Source organism: the organism of the source record quoted next, unplaced genomic scaffold (assembly GCF_019419815.1).
Source record: "Pyrus x bretschneideri cultivar Hongxiangsu unplaced genomic scaffold, Pyrus_bretschneideri_v1 Contig63, whole genome shotgun sequence".
Taxonomy (NCBI): Eukaryota; Viridiplantae; Streptophyta; class Magnoliopsida; order Rosales; family Rosaceae; genus Pyrus; species Pyrus x bretschneideri.
Window position 1 is genome coordinate 927,620 of NW_025999802.1, and position 25,340 is coordinate 952,959.

A 25,340-nucleotide genomic window follows, 5' to 3' on the forward strand; every position below is an offset into this window, starting at 1 on the left:
AGTAGAGGCCCTGTGGCTCTATTTGTAATGTTGAAAATCTGTCGTAAATTGTAACACCTTAAAAGTATTTGAAATTCTACCTTGAAATCAATTGACAATAAGAAGAGTAATCTAACTCCTTACAAATTATTGAAATTTTTTTTAACTTTTCATTTTTCAACATGAAAAATCTACAAATTATAGCATTAGCTATAATGTTACATGATTTACCAAAATTGCTGGATTATGAACCAGATATGGACGAATAATATTGAACAAATGAATTTGCTGCAAATTGCTATATTATTTTTCTTCTAGCGCTTGAAATTTGGAAGGTTGAATCTTTGTGCAAAAAATAGTAAAAAAAAATTGAAGGGGGAAATTAAAAAAAAAAATCCGCCTTCTGTCAGTAGTGTCCAATGGAGGCCATGCAAAAGATCGTTTGGAGATTTGGGCCCAATGGACCTTCTTATTTTAATCTTTGGGTCGTCAAAGAGTTGACCCTCCATGAATTAAAAATAATTATTAAGAAACTTGTTCACCATTAAGGAAATTAATTAAGGTAATTAGAAATTTCAGTGCCCGATTAATGCCGATTTCTCATAAAAGGGTTGATCCGTACTCGGTACACAAATACAAAGATTACAGATAGAAAAGGCCAAAAAAATCACACAATTATTTACTCCAAAATCCAAATCATCCTTATTTTACTTTGATATCATTCACACCACATATTTGTCAATTAACAAATCCACTAGGATTTAATTCCAAATAACATTACTCTTGCAGATCACAAATCATGATCGTATTTCTGAATAACACGATATTCTAAATTATTTAAATTCACGAGAAGCAAAAATGAACATTGACAAAAAATGAAATTGACACTACTCAACCAACTCACCATACCTATACAAAATAATAGTTTACTAACACAAATACACCGTCACTTGATTTGTGTCAATCATACAACATCACAAACTTAAAAACTAACACATAACATTGTATATTAGCACAAAATAAAACGATAACGATGTACTCGTGTCATATAAATTATTGTGCGTATCAGAAAATTGAGATGGAATAATACCAAACAAATAGTGAGATGGAAGACAGCAAAGCTCATATCGATTGTCCACTATATGAGAACTCCAAACAGGCAATACGTGCAGTATAAAATCAAAGAGTAATGTTATTTATAACATATTTTTATACCATCTTAGGTGACATTTGATGTGGATAGTCATATCATTTGAAAAATTTGCAAAACCCAAGGAAAGAAAGGAGAAAGACTCATTGTATACCATAATCATCATTTAATTAACTAGTTTTGCTTAATTATTAGTTTATTAAATAATAAATTAAATTTAAAAATCTGATTAATTCAAACTGTCTACATCAAATACTACCTAAGATAATATGAAAATGTAATATAAAAATATGACACGAATAACATTACTCGAAACGAAAACAAGAAATTTGTAATAAAAGCCAACCAATACTTATCTTTCCTTTTCCATTTATTCCCTTGAATTTTTTAAATCGAAAACAGAAAGAGAGAGAGAGAGAGAAATAAATTCCCACGTAAATCAAATTATCATTCAAAACGTTCACCTTTTTCTTCTTCCTATTTTCCGCCCGATTCTCAGATTCTCCGCCCATTAGTCCTGCATTATTCTGCGTTTCTTTCTCTGTTAAAGTCTCTGCCTTTTTCATTTTCTCTACACTTTTGGGCTGATTTTCCCAGGAAAGATGAAGGACCCCCATCTGGGTTTCTGGGGTTGTTTCCCTGGTGTGCTGCTTTTGTTCTTTTCGCTCTACCCACCATCAGCACACTCCCAGTCCGCCGGCGGCGACGACGGAGCGGCCATGGAAGCACTCAGCAAAAGCATCGGCCCCAACAGTCTCGGGTGGTCAGGCACCGATTACTGCAACTGGGGACAAGTCAGTTGCACCAAGGACGGCAAGGTTTTCAAAATCCAATTGGGTAATCAGAAACTCACCGGCACGCTTCCGCCGGAAATTCAAAAACTTTCAAATTTGCAGCAACTCGAGGTTCAGAACAACCAACTCACGGGACCTTTTCCGAGCCTCTCCGGGCTGCAACCGCTTCAGGTACTCCTCGCCCACGACAACAACTTCTCGTTCTTCCCTTCCGATTTCTTCACCGGACTCACCTTTCTTGACAGCATCAACATCGACCACAACCCCTTCGCGGCGTGGCAGATTCCGGACACTCTCAAAGACGCCACAGCGCTGAGGGAATTCTCCGCAACCGAGACCAACATCAGCGGAAGAATCCCCGATATCTTCACCGGTTCCAATTTCCCAGGTTTGACTGAATTGCATTTGGCTTTCAATTACCTTGAAGGCGAATTGCCTGCTAGTTTTTCGAGTTCGAGTATTCAGTCCCTCTGGTTGAACGGCCAACAGGGCACCAATAGGCTTAATGGTACTATTGATGTGTTACAGAACATGACTTCTCTGCGTGAAGTTTGGTTACATGGTAATTTTTTCACCGGTCCAATACCGGACTTGTTGAAATTAGGTAGCTTGACCACTCTGAGTTTGAGGGATAACAAGCTCACCGGCGTTGTTCCGGCGTCTTTGTTAAATCTTAAATCCCTTACTTCTGTTAATTTGACCAACAATATGCTTCAAGGGCCAATGCCCAAGTTTGGCGATGGGATTCAGGTGGATATGACATCGCAAAATAGTTTTTGCAGTGATAAGCCGGGTGTTGATTGCGACGCTCGTGTCAATATTTTGCTTTTGGTCGTCAAAGACATGGGTTATCCTACTGTTTTTGCAGAGAGTTGGAAAGGGAATGATCCTTGTAATAACTGGAAGGGAATTGTGTGTCATGGAGGAAACATTACCGTTGTCATCTTTCGGAGCCTGGGTCTGAGGGGTACGATCTCTACAAATTATTCTCTGATTACCTTCTTGCAAACATTGAGACTTGACAATAATAATCTCACGGGTACTATACCACAGGAACTTACGCAACTGCCCAACCTTCAAGAGATAGATGTTAGTAACAATCAACTTGATGGTCAAGTACCCAAGTTTAATGATACTGTGCAAGTGAAAACAGGTGGGAACCCTCGTATTGTTAAGGATGGTCCCCCTTCGCCTGCGACACCTCCTAATTCACTGCCTGGCTCGCACTCAGGTGGAGGTAAAAAATCTAGGACTGGGGTGGTTGTTGGGGCTGTCATCGGCAGTGTTGGTGGATTGGTTGTAGTTGGGTTTGTTGCTTTTTGTCTACTTAAGAGAAAGCATTCTGGCAGAGTGCAAAGTCCAAACGCACTGGTTATTCGTCCTCGTCATTCTGGAGATCAAAATGCAGTCAAGATCTCGGTTGCTAGCTCTGGTGTTAATCGCGGTGGAAATGAGTCCTATAAGAGTCCGGCAAGTAGTGGACCTAATGACAATCATGTGGTTGAGGCGGGAAGTATGGTCATTTCAATCCAAGTTTTGAGAAATGTGACCAATAATTTCAGTGAAAATAATGTATTAGGAAAAGGTGGTTTCGGAACTGTGTACAAAGGGGAGTTGCATGATGGGACAAAGATTGCAGTGAAGAGGATGGAATCTGGAGTGGTGGCGGAGAAGGGTCTAAAAGAGTTCAAGTCTGAGATTGCAGTTCTTACTAAGGTCCGACACCGCCACTTGGTTGGACTTCTTGGCTATTGTTTGGAAGGAAACGAGAGGCTTCTTGTTTATGAATACATGCCTCAAGGGACTCTTAGTAGATACTTGTTCAACTGGATAGAGGAAGGTCTGAAGCCACTTGAATGGACTAGAAGGCTGACCATTGCCTTGGATGTTGCAAGAGGGGTTGAGTATCTCCACGGTTTAGCCAACCAGACTTTCATTCACAGGGATCTTAAACCTTCGAACATTTTACTCGGAGATGATAAGCGGGCTAAAGTTTCAGACTTTGGACTGGTTCGTCTTGCTCCAGAAGGGAAAGCCTCAATTGAGACGAGACTAGCCGGAACTTTTGGCTATTTGGCTCCAGAGTATGCAGGTAAAATATTTCTATACGCACTTTTCTTTTCAAATTCCATTTTAGAAGTGCGAAAGGTGTTTGCTTTATAATGTATGATTAGATATTCCAGTAAATGCCATTGTTCAATGAACTACAATAACTATTAGATTATCTCTCACTGATTGTTCTTTGTGCAAACCACTGGAATAATCAGTGACGGGGACAGAACTGTGAAAATGATATTCTTTATCGTGAAAATATGATGGCATCAAGTTATATTGCATTGACAGTATGAGACTTTCATATGCTAGTCAACACATGTAGGACTGAATTAGATCAACCGCATCATTTGCGCACTAAAATTCTATGTTCCAATTCTTTGATTTTCCATGGACATTCTGGCATGCATAATTTTCAAAATCAAGGAATGTGAAGAAAATAGAAAAGAGTGAAATGGCTCGTGTCTGTGCCTTGCATTTGTTGTCTCTAACATGTTGACTGAATTCATATGGTTTGCCGTACTTATTTATGCTTACAGTCTTTCGATTAATAAAAATTCAAGGCACTAAAACCACAAGTTTGTAATGTATCAGCAACTGGGCGTATGACACTCAAGGTTGACGTGTATAGCTTCGGAGTGATCTTGATGGAGTTGATCACGGGTAGAAAAGCAATTGATGAAAGCCAACCAGAGGAGAGGTTGCACCTTGTTACATGGTTCCGTAGAATGCTCATTAACAAGGATGCACTCCGGAATGTCATTGATCCAACCATTGATCTCAATGAGGAAACTCTTTCTAGTATTAGCACTGTCGCTGAGCTTGCTGGGCATTGCAGTGCAAGGGAGCCCTACCAGAGGCCTGACATGGGTCATGCAGTCAATGTGCTTTCGTCGCTCGTTGAGCAATGGAAACCATCTGAACTCAAAGATTCTGATGATATGCATGGAATTGACCTCGAAATGACCTTACCACAAGCACTGAAGAAGTGGCGGGCTTTTGAGGGCAATAGCAACCTTGACGATTCTTCGTCGTCTTCATCATTGTTTCCCAGCGGGGATAACACCCAAACCAGCATACCTACTCGGCCACCTGGATTTGCAGAATCGTTTACATCATCGGATGGGCGGTAAAGGTGGAGAAAGCAGTTCGGAGCTACATTGAATGTTCAAATGGCTTGTAGTTACTGTGCTTATTATCCTGATGTGAACAGGGGATGCATTTGTCGTTTACTTCGTTATGTTAAGATAGTTTAATTAGTCTCAGAGGTTAATGAAGATGGCTGATTAAGCCTTTGATGTGATCCAAGATTTTGTCCCTCTCTGTGAACCTAGTTTAAAACTTTGCCCAAAGTTGTTTTGGGTTTGGTCAATGTCATACAGGATTGGGCGAGACAAATTACACATAACGATTGTGGACCATGCAACCAACTCCTTCCCTCTACTTGGTGCGATTATCGTCCACCCGTCCCTTTATGAACTCGAACCAAGAAAACCTGTGAACTAGTCTAATTTACGTAGAGAGCTATTCAAACTCGAATGTAATGGGGGCGCGTATGCTTTCCCATTTCCCTTGTACTAGCATGCATGAATGAACCAACAGCTCAGCCTCGCTTGGATTTTGCCCACGAATGGCATCGAATAAATGGTTGATGGAAAACGAGGGCAATGAGCGACACGTGTCCGACATGGACTAAAGTAGATACTGTTTGACAACGAGTAGAATTCCCTTTCTTTTTAATCTCTCTCATTTTCTCACCTTTTTAAAGGTTGTGACTAAATCACACTAATATCTTATATTAATTTTTTAGGTAAATTACACTTTCATATCTTAAGTTTGGGCTCGATTTCAATTCCTTACAACATCTTCAAAATATTTCAAAATATTTTCACTTTCTTACTCAAAATAGTACCTCCATTACATTTTCTATCCATTGATATGTTAAATGCTGACGTGATTGTCACATATATGTCACGTGGCTGCCAAATGTCTGCCATGTAATAAAAATAATAATTTTTATACATTTAAAATATAATAATATTTACCCTATTTAAATTATTTTAAAAAAGCAAAAACAAAAAAACAAACAAACAAACAAACCCAAACAAACCCAGAAAACGCAGAACCCATCTTCTCCCTCCCCTCCCGACCCCCTCACCTTCATCGAGCCCAAATCCCTCCACCTCCAATGCTCTTCACCGCCACCGTGTCCAACCCTCCCTCCCCTCCCTCCTCCTCAACTGCCACCTCGACGCCATCCCCGCCGAGCCCGACAATTGCTTTTTCTGGGTTCGTGTTCTGTAACCTCACCCATCCTCGTTAGAAATCAAACAACTAAACTCACTTTTCTCCCAACTAACCTAAACCCTCACCTTCGCCCTGCCAGCTACCACAAATTAGTGAAATCACAACTACCATACGTTGATTGAAAAATTCCATGGCTTTCTGAAGCAAATAAAACTTGGGTTGCAGGGAGAAAACCCTAAAAAAATCCCAATTCAACGAAATGGTTGTCCTGGAGACGAAATCTCAAATCCCCAATTTTCTTAGTTCAAAGCTTCAGCTTTCTCTTTAGAATTAGAAATGAATAAAAGTAAGAGATTAATTTGTGGGAAATTAAGAGGCTTGGGTTGTGGGTTTGCAATGATGCACAACTATTGGCTGAAGAATGGATTATTAGTTGTTACAGTGTTGGTGGTTAGAGAAAAAAAATAGAGGAATGGTGGGGTGGAGTGGGGTTACCTCTCTGTCTTTGACACCCACATGGGGGTCATGGTAGGGAAGAAATTTAATGTTGGCGAGGTAGCAAGGAGGAAGAACCGCAACAAAGTCGTTGATTTCGGGGCTTCGTGAGGCTTTAATGTGTTGTTGAACTCGAGGATTGCTGAAGCTCGAGGCTTCGTAGTGGCTGCAGTGTGTTGTCGAAAGTGAAGGCAGAGAAGATCTGGGGGCTGATGGATAGGGTTGGTGACGGGAGAAGGGGTGGGTGATGATAGGGGATGGGAGAAGGGGGGTGCTAGGGTGGAGAAGACGAAGTGGGTCGGGGAGGTGAACAGGGAAGAGTGGATCAGAGAAGATATGGGATTTAGGCTTTGGGTTGGGGGTTGCGGGGAAGGGGAAAGAGAATGGGTTTCAGGTTTTTATTTATTTTTATTTTCAATTCAGGTTTTTTTTTTTAATATTTTTTTTTCATGTGGTAGATATTTGGCAGCCACGTGTTATATATGTGTCAGTCAGGTCAGCACTTAGCGGATCAATGGATGGAAAATGTAACGGGGGTATTATTTTGAAATAAAATAGTACTTAAGGTATGAAAGTGAAATGTTTTGAAGATGTTATAAGGAAGTGAAATGTTTTGAAGATGTTGTAAGGAATTAAAATAGACCCCAAACCTGAAGTAAGAAAATATAATTCACCCTAATTTTTTTTGTAGAGAGAAAAACACAAAAAAAAAAAAATATATATATATATATATATATATATATATATATATATATATAAGAGAAGAGGAAAGAAGCAGGAGGGATTCGGAAGAGTGAGAATCTTACGCGGTTTGCTAGCTACAATGTTGTTTTGTTTTTCTAGTTATAGAATATTCTCCAACTCCAACAGTGACTTAAGGGGGGGGCCACATCCCACATGTCTCGATTTTGTCCCCAAATCACTCGCCGTTCTCCTGATTCCAATTCTTTATGTGGCGTATTTGTCAGGTCTGCAACGTTGACTAGTCCATTTTTTTTAATTTTAGTTGAAAAACATATTTTATGCTTGATAATAATTTACATGGTAGCGTGAGGATTCTCGCTGAATTTTCTTTGTGAAGATTCCGGAGATCCTTACATCATATTCATTCATCGTATATCGTACGGTCAGAAATTTTTGTAAATTTTTTTATTTAAGGTTGAATAGAAACAATACCTGACGAAAATTGACCGCACGATGTACAATAAACGAATGTGATTGGAGGATCTTCGGGATCCTCACAAAGAGGATATGGCGATGATCCTCTCTCTTGGTATTAGGTCTGATAAACGGGTTGTATTTGTTGTACTCGTGTCGTTTTATATTATGATTGTTATCTTAACGGGTCGTATCATATAAACTCGCTTTCTTAACAAGTTTTTAACATGTGACCTAATAATGACCCGATTGAGTGGGGTCGTTTAGTGTCAACTTAACAGGTTATGGAAAAAATTGCAATGGCTAATGTCTATATCTAATAAACATCATCTTATCGGGTTTTTAACGAGTCATCCAATAACGATTCAACTCGTTAATGAGCGACGGGTAAAGACCCGAATCGTTAACTTGTTGATGTCGAAATCTTTCATGTCGTTTCGTGTTTAGTTAACGGGTCTTACAAGAAATTGTCAAACCCAATTAGTATGTTTCTATCGTGATATCATGTGTGAATGATTCATCTTGTAAATAAAAATTTGTATTATTAAATAGAAATGTTACAGTAACAGTGCATTTGTCATAAATATTATGCGTGACAAAATAAAATAAAAAATGAAACTCACGAGTTAGAGTGTTGGTTTTGTGTCGAAAGTCACGAGGCTTTTATTTTCCATCTTAATAATATAAGAGATCGTTTATATGTGCTTTTAAAATGAATGAAATGTTTTTGGTGAAAATATTTTTAGAATCAATTTTTAGTAAAGATGCAAGTAAATCCTAGAAAAACACTTAAAGTGTTTCCTAGAAGAAGCACAGCAGAAAGCACTTTAAGTGCTTTTAGAACCTAAAATTATTTTTTTTAAAAACGCTTTCAATTATTTTAAAAGCATATTCGAACGAACCCTAACACAAAAGCCGGCAAGTAGTGCTATATAGGCTATGGCCAGCTTAAATCATATCATAAACCTTTGTTTATTCCATGTAAGTTATTATCTTTCTAAGCTTAAACATCCATTTTTGTCACCTCCAGAATATATAACGGTAAAGTGTTGTACTTAATATATAGAATGCCAATACCAATGGAGCCCAAAATATGGTTAGTTTAGTAGGAGAAAATTTTGTGTTCAAACGTCTTTGTACAACCACTAGGCGTAAAGAGTTGGACTAGAAAATGAATGGTACCAAAATACATGAAAGGGATATTTAGTAGGGAACTTTAACGAAAAACTCCTGGTACTGTTCACTTTAACAAAAAATCACATTTTCACCCTAAAAAGTTAATCCTAATACTATTCACTTACAACGCATTTTTATCATTTTTTTTTAAAACTCAAAGTTTTCAAATTATATCATTAGTTTTCCTTATTTAGTATAAACAGATGACCATGTGTTATCGGAAGTACAACCCAATGTTTTTTTAAAATGAAACTGTTATATTCAACAATTGCGTCCGCATCTTTTCTCGTGTGACATTTCACACGACTATAAACAATCGGTGCCTTGTAAATTGGCTCAAATCACCAAGTGAATTGGCCTTGAAATCTCACAATCACAGGAAATCTCACAATCACAGTAAAACGAAGCTTCTCTCTCTCTCTCTCTCTCTCTCTCTCTCTCTCTCTCTCTCTCTCTCTCTCTCTCTCAAACAAGTAGTTTATTACTTTCCTTTTTTCTAGGGTTTTGTTGACACTCATGGCAGATAGCCATAGTCTCGATCAGTATGCTACATTGAATCCTACATTGGTCATACAAAAAGAAAACTAATAGTTTAAATATCCTAACCTCACTTTAATTAATACCGAGATTTTTTGTGATAAAACCCTATACTTGACGGATTGTGCAGGTAATAATTACCAAGTTAGGGACAATATCGGTGTTGTTGGAAGTGGGCTGTATGGCCTGTCTCTCTGATAATTCTACATGGTATCAGAGCCAGGGAGCGGGCCTATACTGTACTGCCACGTGATGGGTGGGTCCCCTCGATGATGGTGGGTCCCTTGGCCCTGCATGTAGGGTGAGTCCCCTTGACTCCACGTGGTTGCCGACCAAGACCTTTTGTGATAAAACCCCACATCTGACGGATTGTGCAGGTGGTAATTACTAAGTTCAGGATAATATCGGTGTTGTTTTGTGATAAAACCCCACATCTGACGGATTGTGCAGGTGGTAATTACCAAGTTGGGGATAATATCGGTGTTGTTGGAAGTGGGCCGTATTGCCCATCTCTCTGATAATTCTACATGCTGTATGTCTAACATTCACCTTAAAGCATAAATATGATTGCGAGTTACGGAAGAATGAAATCGGTGGGGATCGAACATGCATTAGAATGCATAACCATCAATACTTTTTGCCACTCCGATAAGAATCACCAGCTTGAGTCCGGGTTCTTGTTTGATGCGCGTATATATTAGCCCAATGGCGAAACTAATCAAACACATTAAGAAAAGACCAATCTCATCAGTTAGTGAACCCATTCATCTCACATGCTGATCTGGTCCAAGGTTTAACAAATGCGATATAATCCGAGTCGGTCAATCCACCGACCAGTTGACCGGCCTGGCGTCAAACCTTTGATTTTTTCCAAACAGTACGTACAGATTGCCCGACACCTCCTCCTTTGACGGTGCACCACTTCCTGTTCGTCTCTTACCATTTCAAACGTTCAACGGTCAAATATTCAAAACCCATTAGTTATCACTATTTTATAAACGTTTCCTAAGTTTCCAACTTGAACCGCGTCCATATTTTAAACATACAAAAAACATCAACCACTATATATATATATATATATATATATCCATCCTTACAAATTTCCAACCCAACAACAATACATATATATCATAGTACTAGTCGATCCACCTATTATACCATTCCAACGTTGATATCTCAGATAGACACAGTTCATTAATTCAGTTGTCATGACCTTATCATGGAGAAGGCTGAGAGCCGGCCGCGGTGCTGCCAAGGAGGGTGAGGCCGGCGACATGGAGCTGACCATACCAAACCATTTCCGGTGCCCAATTTCACTTGAGTTGATGAAGGATCCGGTCACGCTGTCCACCGGGATCACGTACGACCGTCAGAGCATAGAGACGTGGATTGAAGCCGGCAACTTCACGTGCCCTATAACAAACCAAGTCCTCACAAGCTTCGATCCAATTCCCAATCACACCATCCGCAAGATGATACAGGGTTGGTGCGTCGAGAAAAAGTCTTTTGGAATCGAGCGCATTCCCACCCCTCGCATTCCGATCAGTTCGGTTCAGGTGACCGAGATTTTATCAAAGATTACGACATCGAGTCATCATGAGAACAAGGATGATTGCCGAGTTTTGGTGGCGAAGATCAAGGCGTTGGCGAAAGAAAGCGAGCGTAACAAGCGTTGCATTGTGGCTAGTGGCACGGGGAGCGTTCTAGCGGGTGCGTTTAATGCATTTTCAACTTCTCAACACCATCAAAACGTTGCCGTTTTGGAGGAGATTTTGTCTGCTTTGACTTTGGTTTTCCCGCTTGACAAGGAGGCTAACTTGTACCTCGGATCGCCTGCTTCGTTGTGTTGCATGGTGTGGTTTTTGGAGAGTGGAGATTTCTCACAAAGACGAAACGCATCGTTGGTGCTCAAAGAGACCGCTGTCTCATCTGATCATGATCATCAGAAGATCGATGCTTTGGCAGAGATCGAAGGAGCTCTGGAGGTGCTAGTGAAGCTGATCAAAGAACCAGTTTGCCCTACTTCTACAAAAGCGTCCTTGGTCATCATGTATCAAATGGTCAACTCATCATCCTCCTCTCTTTCCAAAGAGAAAATCAAAGAGAGATTTGTAGAGCTGGGATTGGTGTCGCTGCTTTCGGACATTCTTGTAGATGCCGAAAGAAGCATTTGCGAGAAGGCGTTGGGAGTGCTAGACGGACTTTGCGGAAGCAAGCAAGGCAGGGAAAAGGCCTACCTTCATGCCTTGACCATGCCGGTTGTGGTGAAGAAGATACTTAGGGTTTCGGATTTGGCCACGGAGTTTTCCGTGTCTATTCTTTGGAAGCTTTGCAAGAACGAGACTAGGGAAGACGGAGGTGTGCTCGTGGAGGCCCTTCAAGTGGGTGCGTTTCAAAAGCTCTTGCTACTTTTGCAAGTTGGTTGTGCGGAGAGGACCAAAGACAAGGTCACGGACTTGTTAAAGGCGTTGAACATTCATAGGGAGAGGTTGGAGTGTATTGATTCTATGGATTTTAAGCAGCTCAAGAGGCCTTTTTGATTATTCATCAATGTTCAGAAATATTGTAGTTGTTAATTAGGATGAGAGAAAGCCAGGGTTATTGATTGACCCTTTTCAATATTTTCACAGTTCATCAATGTTGTACAAAATACAAATACAAATACTATACATACTAAATGCTTTACAGAAATTAAGTGGTAATCACTATATTGGCCTCTTGAGTATGTAGTTATGGTAAGGAAACTCTCTCAAAAATGGGATTTTTCATGGACTCGCTGCCCTCTAGTGTTTTTTGCTCTATGTTTTCAAAAATGTTATCCTTATCATCTACTTGTACCATCTCTCTAATAGATATGAGACCCACATGCGATGATGAACCTTACATTTATTAGAGAGATGATACAAATAGATTGTACGTGTAGCATTACGTCTGTTTTATAATGTTGGCACGAGAATTGAAGTTAAATTGTGAGGTGACAGAGAGCCAATGGAGAGTCCCACTTTTGAGAGAGTTCCCTTAATATTTCTCTTCAATTGGTACTTGTTTTTTATGTGTGTACGTTTTATTGAGTTGATTAATTTGAGTGTTTAATGAAGAATAATGTTATTTGTACATATTTACTAACCACGTCTCTAATAAAGATGAATATCATATGATCGGTAAAGTAGGAAAAGTAATTTATACAACCATTAGATATACACATATATAAGTTAGTTTGATTAATGAGCCAATCTCTCGATGAATGAATTCAGAGAATTATCTTGAAGGAAAACTTAAATTTGACTTTTAAGGTGGATGGTAACTCGAATGTTACAAATACCAGTAAGGGGATCATGGCTTTACCACTCGGTTTCCGATAGTCGGCAGGGAATTTGGCCTAGCAACTCACCTTCGTTTGCGCTTCGCGTTCCCGGCTTTTACATATACATGGAGTATAAAAGGTAGATTCAATAATCGTGATTGTCATTTGTGACTGGAAATATAGAAAACGATTGCACACACACATGTTAGCTGCAGATCAACTCGGAGTTGATGGGTCCGCAAGTTCCCAGGAGCCCGATTTGACTGATCTTTAGAAACTAAACAAAAGAAATTGGAAAATACAAAAACAAGCAAAACACAACCCCTATCTCTTCTTTTAACCAAACTAGGTCTCACATGCGCACATTTTTAATGTGGCTGCCTAATCTTAAAGGTTGCGTAAAATTGGTTTAGAACGCACTAAAGTTGCTCTCCAAAAGCAATTATGTATGTATAATATTCAGTTGGTTAATTGTTCACATCAAGCTGCTTCCAATTTTGTACTCATAATTTTGCTGTTTATAAAAGCGATAAGTTTACATTAAATTAATCTACATTAAATTAATCTAAATTATAAGATGAACTTAGGCAAAAGAGGGTGCACAATACTCTAGCAACTTGGATGTTTAAGTATGCAACTGTATGTAGTTCAATATTCTTGTGGATAATGTGTTGGATATCTATCCATGTGTTCCCCTCATCTAAATTATTGTAATAGTTTTAAACTTTCTCATCCCCTAATAATATTAGTAATTTTTTTTTTTTTTAAAGTCTAAGTATGCAACTTTCAATTTTTTTGGGGGTTACCTTTAAATATTTGAGAAGGGTGACTATCTAGGTTAATTTCCTTATATATCATTTTGCAGGCTTGAAAAATTTTCTTTTCATTGAAAATTAGAGAAGGGTGACTATCTGGGTTTTCTTATAAACTTTTTTCTGCAATCTTGAATACGGATTAAAGTTTAGATTCTCATCAAACCATGCCATTCAACAATAGCTACAAAATAGAAGACTTTCTAGAGCAAAACAACCGTCTTAAACTTTTATTTTTATTTTTTATTTTATTTAAGAGACGGATTAGGCTATATCTCCTTAATTTCTCTTCTAGACACTTAAATGGCCCACTATCCTATATAGAAAGCCAATGGAAAAGGTCACAGTGCATCACAGTTTTTTTTATGGCTAGATGACCAATTTACACTTACATAATTTGAAATATGCTCTTGGGCAGGTTTTTTTTTGGTTAAGGGGCATTTTGGTCCACTTCTTTTTGTCGAAGCGGGCGACACCAAAATTTTTGTCTCATGTGTGACCCCAAATTCCACTGTTCATCACACTGTTCTCCACTGTTCATCAGAGAAAAGAATAAAAAAATGAAAGGGAAGAGAGAAAATAATAAACAAATGACAAAATTGATGGTGCCACGTGATATAAAAAAGGTCTTTCACACGCGGATAATAATGTGATTAAATAAGTTGTCAAATGATTATTTTTTTTATGTAACAAACGATATTATCTACACTAAGGGGAGAGGGTGGGCTTAGCCTCACAATGTGCTAGAAATAATGTGATTCGATCAGTTGTTTATTAAATATTATTTTCTCTATTTTTAAACACGTTCAAAACATCGTAAGAAGCATATAATGCCAGTTATAAAAAAGGTCTTTCACACGCAGATAATAATGTGATTAAATTAATTGTCAAATGATTTTTTTTTAACACATAATATTATCTACACTAAGGGGGAGAGGGTTAGCTTGGCCTCACAATGGTTAAAAATAATGTAATTCAATTAATTGTTTATTAAATATTATTTTTTTATTCTTAATGTAAATTCTATAAAGACTGATTTTATTATGTGAATTTATCTACTTTAATTAGTTTATGAGAGGTTACTTCTAACATGATCTAAAATTATTTATTTACTTCAAATATTTGACATTTCTTTTGTCAACAAAGTGATAAATAGTGTTTTAATATTTTACTATTTAATGTACAGTGTTAAACAATTGTTTAATATTTAACTTTTTCATGTACAGTTTTTATTTTTTTAATTTTTTTTAATTTTTTATTAATAATAATTAATACCTCACAATGAGTTAGCAATAATATGATTTAATCAGTTGTTTATTAAATATTATTTTCTTTATTTTTAAATACGTTCAAAATATCTTAAGAGGTGTGTAGTACCGGTTATAAAAAAAGGTCTTTCTCACGCGCATAACGCATAATTAATTCTTTTTGTATATTTTTTTAATATAAAAACATTTAAAACGTCGAAGTCCATCGTAGTACATCGTGTTTTTTATTTATTTTAATAATTAGTACCTCACAATGAGCTATCAATAATGTGATTTAATCAATTGTTTATTAAATCTTATTTTCTCTATTTTTAAACACGTTCAAAATATCTTAAAAGGCGTATAGTGCCGGTTATAAAAAAGATTTTTCGCACGCGCATAACGCATAATTAATTCTTTTTGTACATTTTTTTTTAACGTGTAAGTTCATCGTATTACACCGTGGTTCAAAAAATGCCTTCTGCACTCGCGTGAGCGCGTGTATGAAGGCTAGTTTTATAAAACATGGATAATGGAGACCAATTTTTTAAATTAAATGATGTGATTTTTTATGATTAAATTATTATTTAAGTGTTGACTAACGTGCTTATTTCCTATTAGTGATATCATTTAGTTTAAAATTTTAGTCTCCCTAACATTATCTATTAAACGTATCTCCTAGTGAGAAACCGAAGTATGGTCTTGATTTTGTTGTTGGGTTCAAAATATATTATGATTGATCATTGCTTTTGTGCTTTGTGTTGAAATGAGAGAATTAGGGTTTTTGTTTCAAGAGTACACCGTATGTATATAGTCATACATCGTACGTATATGTAGTCATACATTGTATATGTACGTATAGTCATGTTTTTTTCTTGGGAATAAAACACGATAACGACTAGATCAAAGCACAATTTTTTCTTGGATTATCTCATGAGTTTAGGAGGCTGAGCCTTCTGAGCAAAGCACACAGGCCGTTAGATTTTGATCTGGAGGCCCTCTAAACGTTATAATAATTGTACTATTGGATCAAAATTCAACAGTCCGTGTGCTTTGCTCAGGAGCTCAGCCTCTTAAGCTTATGAGAGGATCCAAATCCATATAATTGGGACCAAAAACACACTCAGTATGAAACACACCTGAGCATAGGGGTGGTATTGGTACGATTATCGTACCGAAATTCATGTACCAATTACCATACTAAACTTTTGGTATGACAAAATCTATTACCATTACAGTGCCAAACTTTCGGTATACCAAATTTCGGTATGCCAAATAGTTTGGTTGGCATGGTATGGTAATCGTAATTACCAAATTTTTTTCTTTCTTCGAACCTAATTCAAGGCCCAAACGTGTTTTGGTCACTCCCTTTGGGTTTCTAAAACTTTTTTATTTAATTATGAGAATTTTATAGAGATTCATTTAAGAAAAAAGAAGTAAATAGATGGAGGAATTGCTAAAAGAACCATCGTTCAAACTATTTGCTTTCACCTTCGCCTCATCGTGAAATTTTGAAAATTAAGGTAAGACTTTCCATAAATTCTTGACGGTGGAATCCCATTTGACAATGTTTTGGTCTTCACTATTGTATTTTTCACTTATTTTTTCCAGTTTTTGGTTTACATATTTTACTAAGTATACATTTATTGCTCAATAAATCATCAAATCGCTTCCAAAAACCTTACAAAGTTTTCCCTTAATGCTTGCAAAAAATATTATGCAAAAATAAAAATTTACATTTTTGACCAAAAAATGTGGGTTAACACTCACGATTTTTAGTCGGTTTTATAAATTCGCACATAAATCATCGTAAAATCTATATGCTTTCACCTTCACCTCACCATGAAATTTTGAAAATTAAGGTAAGACTTTCCGTTGAGATTCTTGACAGTGGAACCCATTTGACAATGTTTTGGTCTTCACTATTGTATTTTTCACTTATTTTTTCAGTTTTTGGCTTCAATATTCTACTAAGTATACATTGGATGCACAATAAATCATAAAACCGCTTCTAAACAAGTTATAAAGTTTTCCTTAATACTTGCAGAAAATACTCACCGTGAAATTTTGAAAATTAAGGTAAGACTTTTCGTTGAGATTCTTGAGGGTGGAACTCCATTTGACAATGTTTTGATCCTCACTATTGTATTTTTCACTTATTTTTTCAGTTTTCGGCTTCAATATTCTACTAAGTATACATTTGTTGCTCAATAAATTATAAAACCGCTTCCAAACACCTTATAAAGTTTTCCTTAATGCTCGCGGAAAATATTGCCCAAAAATAAAAATTTGCTTTTTTGACTAAAAAAAAATGTGGGTGTTAACCCACGTTTTTTGTAAAAAAATGCAAATATTTTATTTGTGAAATATTTTCCGTGAGTATTAAGGAAAATTTTATAAGGTAGTTGGTAGTGGATTTACGATTTATTGAGCAACAAATGGATATTTAGTAGACTATTTAAGGCGAAAACTAAAAAAATAAGTGAAAAATATAGTAGTGAGGCCTAAAACATTGTTAAAATTAGATTCCTCCCTCTAGAATATTAACATAAAGTATTACTTTATTTTTCAAACTTCATAGTGGGGCGAAGGTGAGAATAAATAGTTTGAACGACGATTTATGTACGAATTTGTAAAAATCGACTAAAAACTATGAGTGTTAATCCACGTTTTTTTGTCAAGAATGCAAATTTTTTATTTTCACAAAATATTTTCTATGAGCATTAAGCAAAATTTGTAACGCATTTGGAAGTGGTTTTACGACTTATTGAGTAATAACTGTATATTTAGTAGACTATTTAAATCGAAAACAAACAAAAAAAATGAGTGAAAACTATAGTAGTAAGGCCCAAAACATTGTTAAAATGGGGTTCCACCATCAAGAATATAACAAAAAGTATTACTATAATTTTCAAATTTCACGTACATTACTTTGAGTGTTTTTTGCTTTTTTGTTTATTCCTTTGAGTGTTTTCTTCATACATCACTTTATCTGAGTAACCACTATTAAATTCAAATATCTTCAAATTTAGGTTTTAAATCGTTAAGTACAAGTGTTTAAATATGTACGATAATAGATTTTGCATGAAAAAATATATTTTGAAGAATATGAGTTTGATAGTTTGTTGTTATGGTAAAAGAACTAAAACAAACATAAGCAAAAAACAACAACTTAAAAACTAAAAAGAAAAAATGGAAAAGAGGGGTTCAAACTTATGACTGTTGCTAACCACCTAGCGACAGTAGCTTTATACAATCGGTATGTAAGTACTGATCGTATCATTTTCTATTTCATTCAAGTTTACGATTTATTGAGCAATAAATGCATATTTAGTAGACCATTTAAGTCGAAAACTAAAAAAATAAGTGAAAAATATAGTAGGGATGCCCAAAACAATGTTAAAATGGGGTTCCACCATCAAGAATATAACAAAAAGTATTACTATAATTTTCAAATTTCACGTACATTACTTTGAGTGTTTTCTTATTTTTTGTTTATTCCTTTGAGTGTTTTCTTCGTACATTACTTTATCTGAGTAACCACTATTAAATTCAAATATCTTCAAATTTAGGTTTTAAATCGTTAAGTACAAGTGTTTAAATATGTACGATAATAGATTTTGCATGAATAAATATATTTTGAAGAATATGAGTTTGATAGTCTGTTGTTATGGTAAAAGAACTAAAACAAACATAAGCAAAAAACAAATACTTAAAAACTAAAAAGAAAAAATGGAAAAGAGGGGTTCGGTATGAATATAGCGATTCATACTTAGGACCGTTGCTAACAACATAGCGACAAATGCTTTATCCAATCGGTACGTAAGTACTGATCGTATCCTTTTCTATTTCATTCAAGTTTACGATTTATTGAGCAAGAAATGTATGTTTAGTAGACTATTTAAGTCGAAAACTAAAAAAATAAGTGAAAAATATAAGGGATGACCAAAACAATGTTAAAATGGGGTTCCACCATCAAGAATATAACAAAAAGTATTACTATAATTTTCAAATTTCACGTACATTACTTTGAGTGTTTTCTGCTTTTTTGTTTATTCCTTTGAGTGTTTTCTTCGTACATCACTTTATCTGAGTAACCACTATTAAATTCAAATATCTTCAAATTTAGGTTTTAAATCGTTAAGTACAAGTGTTTAAATATGTACGATAATAGATTTTGCATCAAAAAATATATTTTGAAGAATATGAGTTTGATAGTTTGATGTTATGGTAAAAGAACTAAAACAAACATAAGCAAAAAAAAAAAAAAACTGAAAAACTAAAAAGAAAAAATAGAAAAGAGGGGTTCGGTATGAATCTAGCGATTCATACTTAGGACCGTTGCTAACAAGATAGAGACAGTAGCTTTATACAATCGGTATGTAAGTACTGATCGTATCTTTTTCTATTTCATTCAAGTTTACGATTTATTGAGCAAGAAATTTATATTTAGTAGACTATTGAAGTCGAAAACTAAAAAAATAAGTGAAAAATATAAGGGATGACCAAAACAATGTTAAAATGGGGTTCCACCATCAAGAATATAACAAAAAGTATTACTATAATTTTCAAATTTCACGTACATTACTTTGAGTGTTTTCTGCTTTTTTGTTTATTCCTTTGAGTGTTTTCTTCGTACATCACTTTATCTGAGTAACCACTATTAAATTCAAATATCTTCAAATTTATGTTTTAAATCGTTAAGTACAAGTGTTTAAATATGTACGATAATAGATTTTGCATCAAAAAATATATTTTGAAGAATATGAGTTTGATAGTTTGTTGTTATGGTAAAAGAACTAAAACAAACATAAGCAAAAAACAAAAACTAAAAAACTAAAAAGAAAAAATAGAAAAGAGGGGTTCGGTATGAATCTAGCGATTCATGCTTAGGACCGTTGCTAACAAGATAGAGACAGTAGCTTTATACAATCGGTACGTAAGTACTGATCGTATCCTTTTCTATTTCATTCAAGTTTACGATTTATTGAGCAAGAAATGTATGTTTAGTAGACTATTTAAGTCGAAAACTAAAGAAATAAGTGAAAAATATAGTAGGGATGACCAAAACAATGTTAAAACGGGGTTCCACCATCAAGAATATAACAAAAAGTATTACTATAATTTTCAAATTTCACGTACATTACTTTGAGTGTTTTCTGATTTTTTGTTTATTCCTTTGAGTGTTTTCTTCGTACATCACTTTATCTGAGTACCCACTATTAAATTCAAATATCTTCAAATTTAGGTTTTAAATCGTTAAGTAAAAGTGTTTAAATATGTACGACAATAGAATTTGCATGAAAAAATATATTTTGAAGAATATGAGTTTGATAGTTTGTTGTTATGGTAAAAGAACTAAAACAACCATAAGCAAAAAACAAAAACTTAAAAACTAAAAAGAAAAAATGGAAAAGAGGGGTTCGGTATGAATCTAGCGATTCGAACTTACGAATGTTGCTAACAAGCTAGCGACAGTAGCTTTATACAATCGGTATGTAAGTCCTGATCGTATCATTTTCTATTTCATTCATGTTTACGATTTATTGAGCAAGAAATGTATATTTAGTAGACTATTTAAGTCGAAAACTAAAAAAATAAGCGAAAAATATAGTAGGAATGCCCAAAACAATGTTAAAATGGGGTTCCACCATCAAGAATATAACAAAAAGTATTACTATAATTTTCAAATTTCACGTACATTACTTTGAGTATTTTCTGCTTTTTTGTTTATTCCTTTGAGTGTTTTCTTCGTACATCACTTTATCTGAGTAACCACTATTAAATTCAAATATCTTCAAATTTAGGTTTTAAATCGTTAAGTACAAGTGTTTAAATATGTACGATAATAGAATTTGCATGAAAAAATATATTTTGAAGAATATGAGTTTGATAGTTTGTTGTTATGGTAAAAGAACTAAAACAAACATAAGCAAAAAACAAAAACTTAAAAACTAAAAAGAAAAAATGGAAACGAGGGGTTCGGTATGAATCTAGCGATTCAAACTTAAGACTGTTGGTACCAAGCTAGCAACAGTAGCTTTAAACAATCGGTATGTAAGTCCTGATCGTATCATTTTCTATTTCATTCATGTTTACGATTTATTGAGCAAGAAATGTATATTTAGTAGACTATTTTAGTCGAAAACTAAAAAAATAAGCGAAAAATATAGTAGGAATGCCCAAAACAATGTTAAATTGGGGTTCCACCATCAATAATATAACAAAAAGTATTACTATAATTTTCAAATTTCACGTACATTACTTTGAGTATTTTCTGCTTTTTTGTTTATTCCTTTGAGTGTTTTCTTCGTACATCACTTTATCTAAGTAACCATTATTAAATTCAAATATATTCAAATGTTGGTTTTAAATCGTTAAGTACAAGTGTTTAAATATGTACGATAATAAATTTTGCATGAAAAAATATATTTTGAAGAATATGAGTTTGATAGTTTGTTGTTATGGTAAAAGAACTAAAACAAACATAATCAAAAAACAAAAACTTAAAAACTAAAAAGAAAAAATGGAAAAGAGGGGTTCGGTATGAATCTAGCGATTCAAACTTTGGTGTTGCTAACCAGCTAGCGACAGTAGCTTTATACAATCGGTATGTAAGTACTGATCGTATCCTTTTCTATTTCATTCAAGTTTACGATTTATTGAGCAATAAATGTATATTTAGTAGACTGTTTAAGTCGAAAACTAAAAAAATAAGTGAAAAATATAGTAGGGATGCCCAAAACAATGTTAAAATGGGGTTCCACCATCAAGAATATAACAAAAAGTATTACTATAATTTTCAAATTTCACGTACATTACTTTGAGTGTTTTCTGATTTTTTGTTTATTTCTTTGAGTGTTTTCTTCGTACATCACTTTATCTGAGTAACCACTATAAAATTCAAATATCTTCAAATTTAGGTTTTAAATCGTTAAGTACAAGTGTTTAAATATGTACGATAATAGATTTTGCATGAAAAAATATATTTTGAAGAATATGAGTATGATAGTTTGTTGTTATAGTAAAAGAACTAAAACAAACATAAGCAAAAAACAAAAACTTAAAAACTAAAAAGAAAAAATGGAAAAGAGGGGTTCGGTATGAATCTAGCGATTCAAACTTAGGACTGTTGCTAACAAGCTAGCGACAGTAGCTTTATACTATCGGTATGTAAGTACTGATCGTATCCTTTTTTATTTCATTCAAGTTTACGATTTATTCAGCAATAAATGTATATTTAGTAGACTATTTAAGTCGAAAACTAAAAAAATAAGTGAAAAATATAGTAGGGATGCCCAAAACAATTTTAAAATGGGGTTCCACCATCAAGAATATAACAAAAAGTATTACTATAATTTTCAAATTTCAGGTACATTACTTTGAGTGTTTTCTGCTTTTTTGTTTATTCCTTTGAGTGTTTTCTTCGTACATCACTTTATCTGAGTAACCATTATTAAATTCAAATATCTTCAAATTTAGGTTTTAAATCGTTAAGTACAAGTGTTTAAAAATGTACGATAATAGAATTTGCATGAAAAAATATATTTTGAGGAATATGAGTTTGATAGTTTGTTGTTATGGTAAAAGAACTAAAACAAGCAAAAAACAAAAACTTAAAAACTAAAAAGAAAAAATGGAAAAGAGGGGTTCGGTATTAATCTAGCGATTCAAACTTGAGACTGTTGCTCACAAGCTAGCGACAGTAGCGTTATACAATCGGTATGTAAGTACTGATCGTATCATTTTCTATTTCATTCAAGTTTACGATTTATTGAGCAATAAATGTATGTTTATTAGACTATTTAAGTCGAAAACTAAAAAAATAAGTGAAAAATATAGAAGGAATGCCCAAAACAATGTTAAAATGGGGTTCCACCATCAAGAATATAACAAAAAGTATTACTATAATTTTCAAATTTCACGTACATTACTTTGAGTGTTTTCTGCTTTTTTGTTTATTCCTTTGAGTGTTTTCTTCGTACATCACTTTATCTGAGTAACCACAATTAAATTCAAATATCTTCAAATTTAGGTTTTAAATCGTTAAGTACAAGTGTTTAAATATGTACGATAATAGATTTTGCATGAAAAAATATATTTTGAAGAATATGAGTTTGATAGTTTGTTGTTATGATAAAAGAACTAAAACAAACATAAGCAAAAAACAAAAACTTAAAAACCAAAAAGAAAAAATGGAAAAGAGGGGTTCGGTATGAATCTAGCGATTCAAGCTTTGGACTGTTGCTAACAAGTTAGCGACAGTAGCTTTATACAATCGGTATGTAAGTACTGATCGTATCATTTTCTATTTCATTCAAGTTTACGATTTATTGAGCAATAAATGTATGTTTAGTAGACTATTTAAGTCGAAAACTAAAAAAATAAATGAAAAATATAGTAGGGATGCCCAAAACAATTTTAAAATGGGGTTCCACCATCAAGAATATAACAAAAAGTTTTACTATAATTTTCAAATTTCACGTACATTACTTTGAGTGTTTTCTACTTTTTTGTTTATTCCTTTGAGTGTTTTCTTCGTACATCACTTTGTCTGGGTAACCACTATTAAATTCAAATATCTTCAAATTTAGGTTTTAAATCGTTAAGTACATGTGTTTAAAAATGTACGATAATAGAATTTGCATGAAAAAATATATTTTGAGGAATATGAGTTTGATAGTTTTTTGTTATGGTAAAAGAACAAAAACAAACATAAGCAAAAAACAAAAACTTAAAAACTAAAAAGAAAAAATGGAAAAGAGGGGTTCGGTATGAATGTAGCGATTCATACTTAGGACTGTTGCTAACCACCTAGCGACAGTAGCTTTATACAATCGGTATGCAAGTACTGATCGTATCCTTTTCTATTTCATTCAAATTTACGATTTATTGAGCAATAAATGTATGTTTAGTAGACTATTTAAGTCGAAAACTAAAAAAATAAGTGAAAAATATAGTAGGGATGCCCAAAACAATGTTAAAATGGGGTTCCACCATCAAGAATATAAAAAAAAGTATTACTATAATTTTCAAATTTCACGTACAATACTTTGAGTGTTTTCTGATTTTTTGTTTATTCCTTTGAGTGTTTTCTTCGTACATCACTTTATCTGAGTAACCACTATTAAATTCAAATATCTTCAAATTTAGGTTTTAAATCGTTAAGTACAAGTGTTTAAATATGTACGATAATAGAATTTGCATGAAAAAATATATTTTGAAGAATATGAGTTTGATAGTTTGTTGTTATGGTAAAAGAACTAAAACAAACATAAGCAAAAAACAAAAACTTAAAAACTAAAAAGAAAAAATGTAAAAGAGGGGTTCGGTATGAATGTAGCGATTTTAACTAAGGACTGTTGCTAAAAAGCTAGCGACAGCAGCTTTATACAATCGGTATGCAAGTCCTGATCGTATCATTTTCTATTTCATTCATGTTTACGATTTATTGAGCAAGAAATGTATATTTAGTAGACTATTTAAGTCGAAAACTAAAAAAATAAGTGAAAAATATAGTAGGGATGCCCAAAACAATGTTAAAATGGGGTTCCACCATCAAGAATATAACAAAAAGTATTACTATCATTTTCAAATTTCAGGTACATTACTTTGAGTGTTTTCTGCTTTTTTGTTTATTCCTTTGAGTGTTTTCTTCGTACATCACTTTATCTGAGTAACCACTATTAAATTCAAATATCTTCACATTTAGGTTTTAAATCGTTAAGTACAAGTGTTTAAATATGTACGATAATAGAATTTGCATGAAAAAATATATTTTGAAGAATATGAGTTTGATAGTTTGTTGTTATGGTAAAAGAACTAAAACAAATATAAGCAAAAAACAAAAACTTAAAAACTAAAAAGAAAAAATGGAAAAGAGGGGTTCGGTATGAATCTAGCGATTCTAACTTACGACTGTTGCTAACAAGCTAGCGACAGTAGCTTTATACAATCGGTATGTAAGTCCTGATCGTATCATTTTCTATTTGATTCATGTTTACGATTTATTGAGCAATAAATGTATTTTTAGTAGACTATTTAAGTCGAAAACTAAAAAAATAAGCGAAAAATATAGTAGGAATGCCCAAAACAATGTTAAAATGCGGTTCCACCATCAAGAATATAACAAAAAGTATTACTACAATTTTCAAATTTCACATACATTACTTTGAGTATTTTTTGCTTTTTTGTTTATTCCTTTGAGTGTCTTCTTCGTACATCATTTTATCTGAGTAACCACTATTAAATTCAAATATCTTCAAATTTAGGTTTTAAATCGTTAAGTACAAGTGTTTAAATATGTACGATAATAGATTTTGCATGAAAAAATATATTTTGAAGAATATGAGTTTGATAGTTTGTTGTTATGGTAAAAGAACTAAAACA

At 34.1% G+C, this 25,340-nt stretch overlaps 2 protein-coding genes across 2 annotated transcripts; both read left to right on the top strand.

Moving 5' to 3' along the window:
• The first annotated feature begins 1,084 nt into the window (after nt 1-1,084).
• LOC103958241 (receptor protein kinase TMK1-like) lies at nt 1,085-5,283 on the top strand. Its single transcript, XM_048572909.1, is given in 4 exon segments — nt 1,085-1,145; nt 1,629-1,658; nt 1,661-4,015; nt 4,570-5,283. Coding segments are annotated over 4 exon segments (2,985 nt in total). The 3' UTR covers nt 5,109-5,283.
• Nucleotides 5,284-10,676: 5,393 nt separating this feature from the next.
• Nucleotides 10,677-12,279, top strand: LOC125471916 (U-box domain-containing protein 21-like). Its single transcript, XM_048572882.1, has one exon. It carries the CDS (start codon nt 10,797-10,799, stop codon nt 12,126-12,128), a length of 1,332 nt encoding a protein of 443 aa, XP_048428839.1. The 5' UTR covers nt 10,677-10,796; the 3' UTR covers nt 12,129-12,279.
• The last annotated feature ends 13,061 nt before the right edge of the window (nt 12,280-25,340 follow it).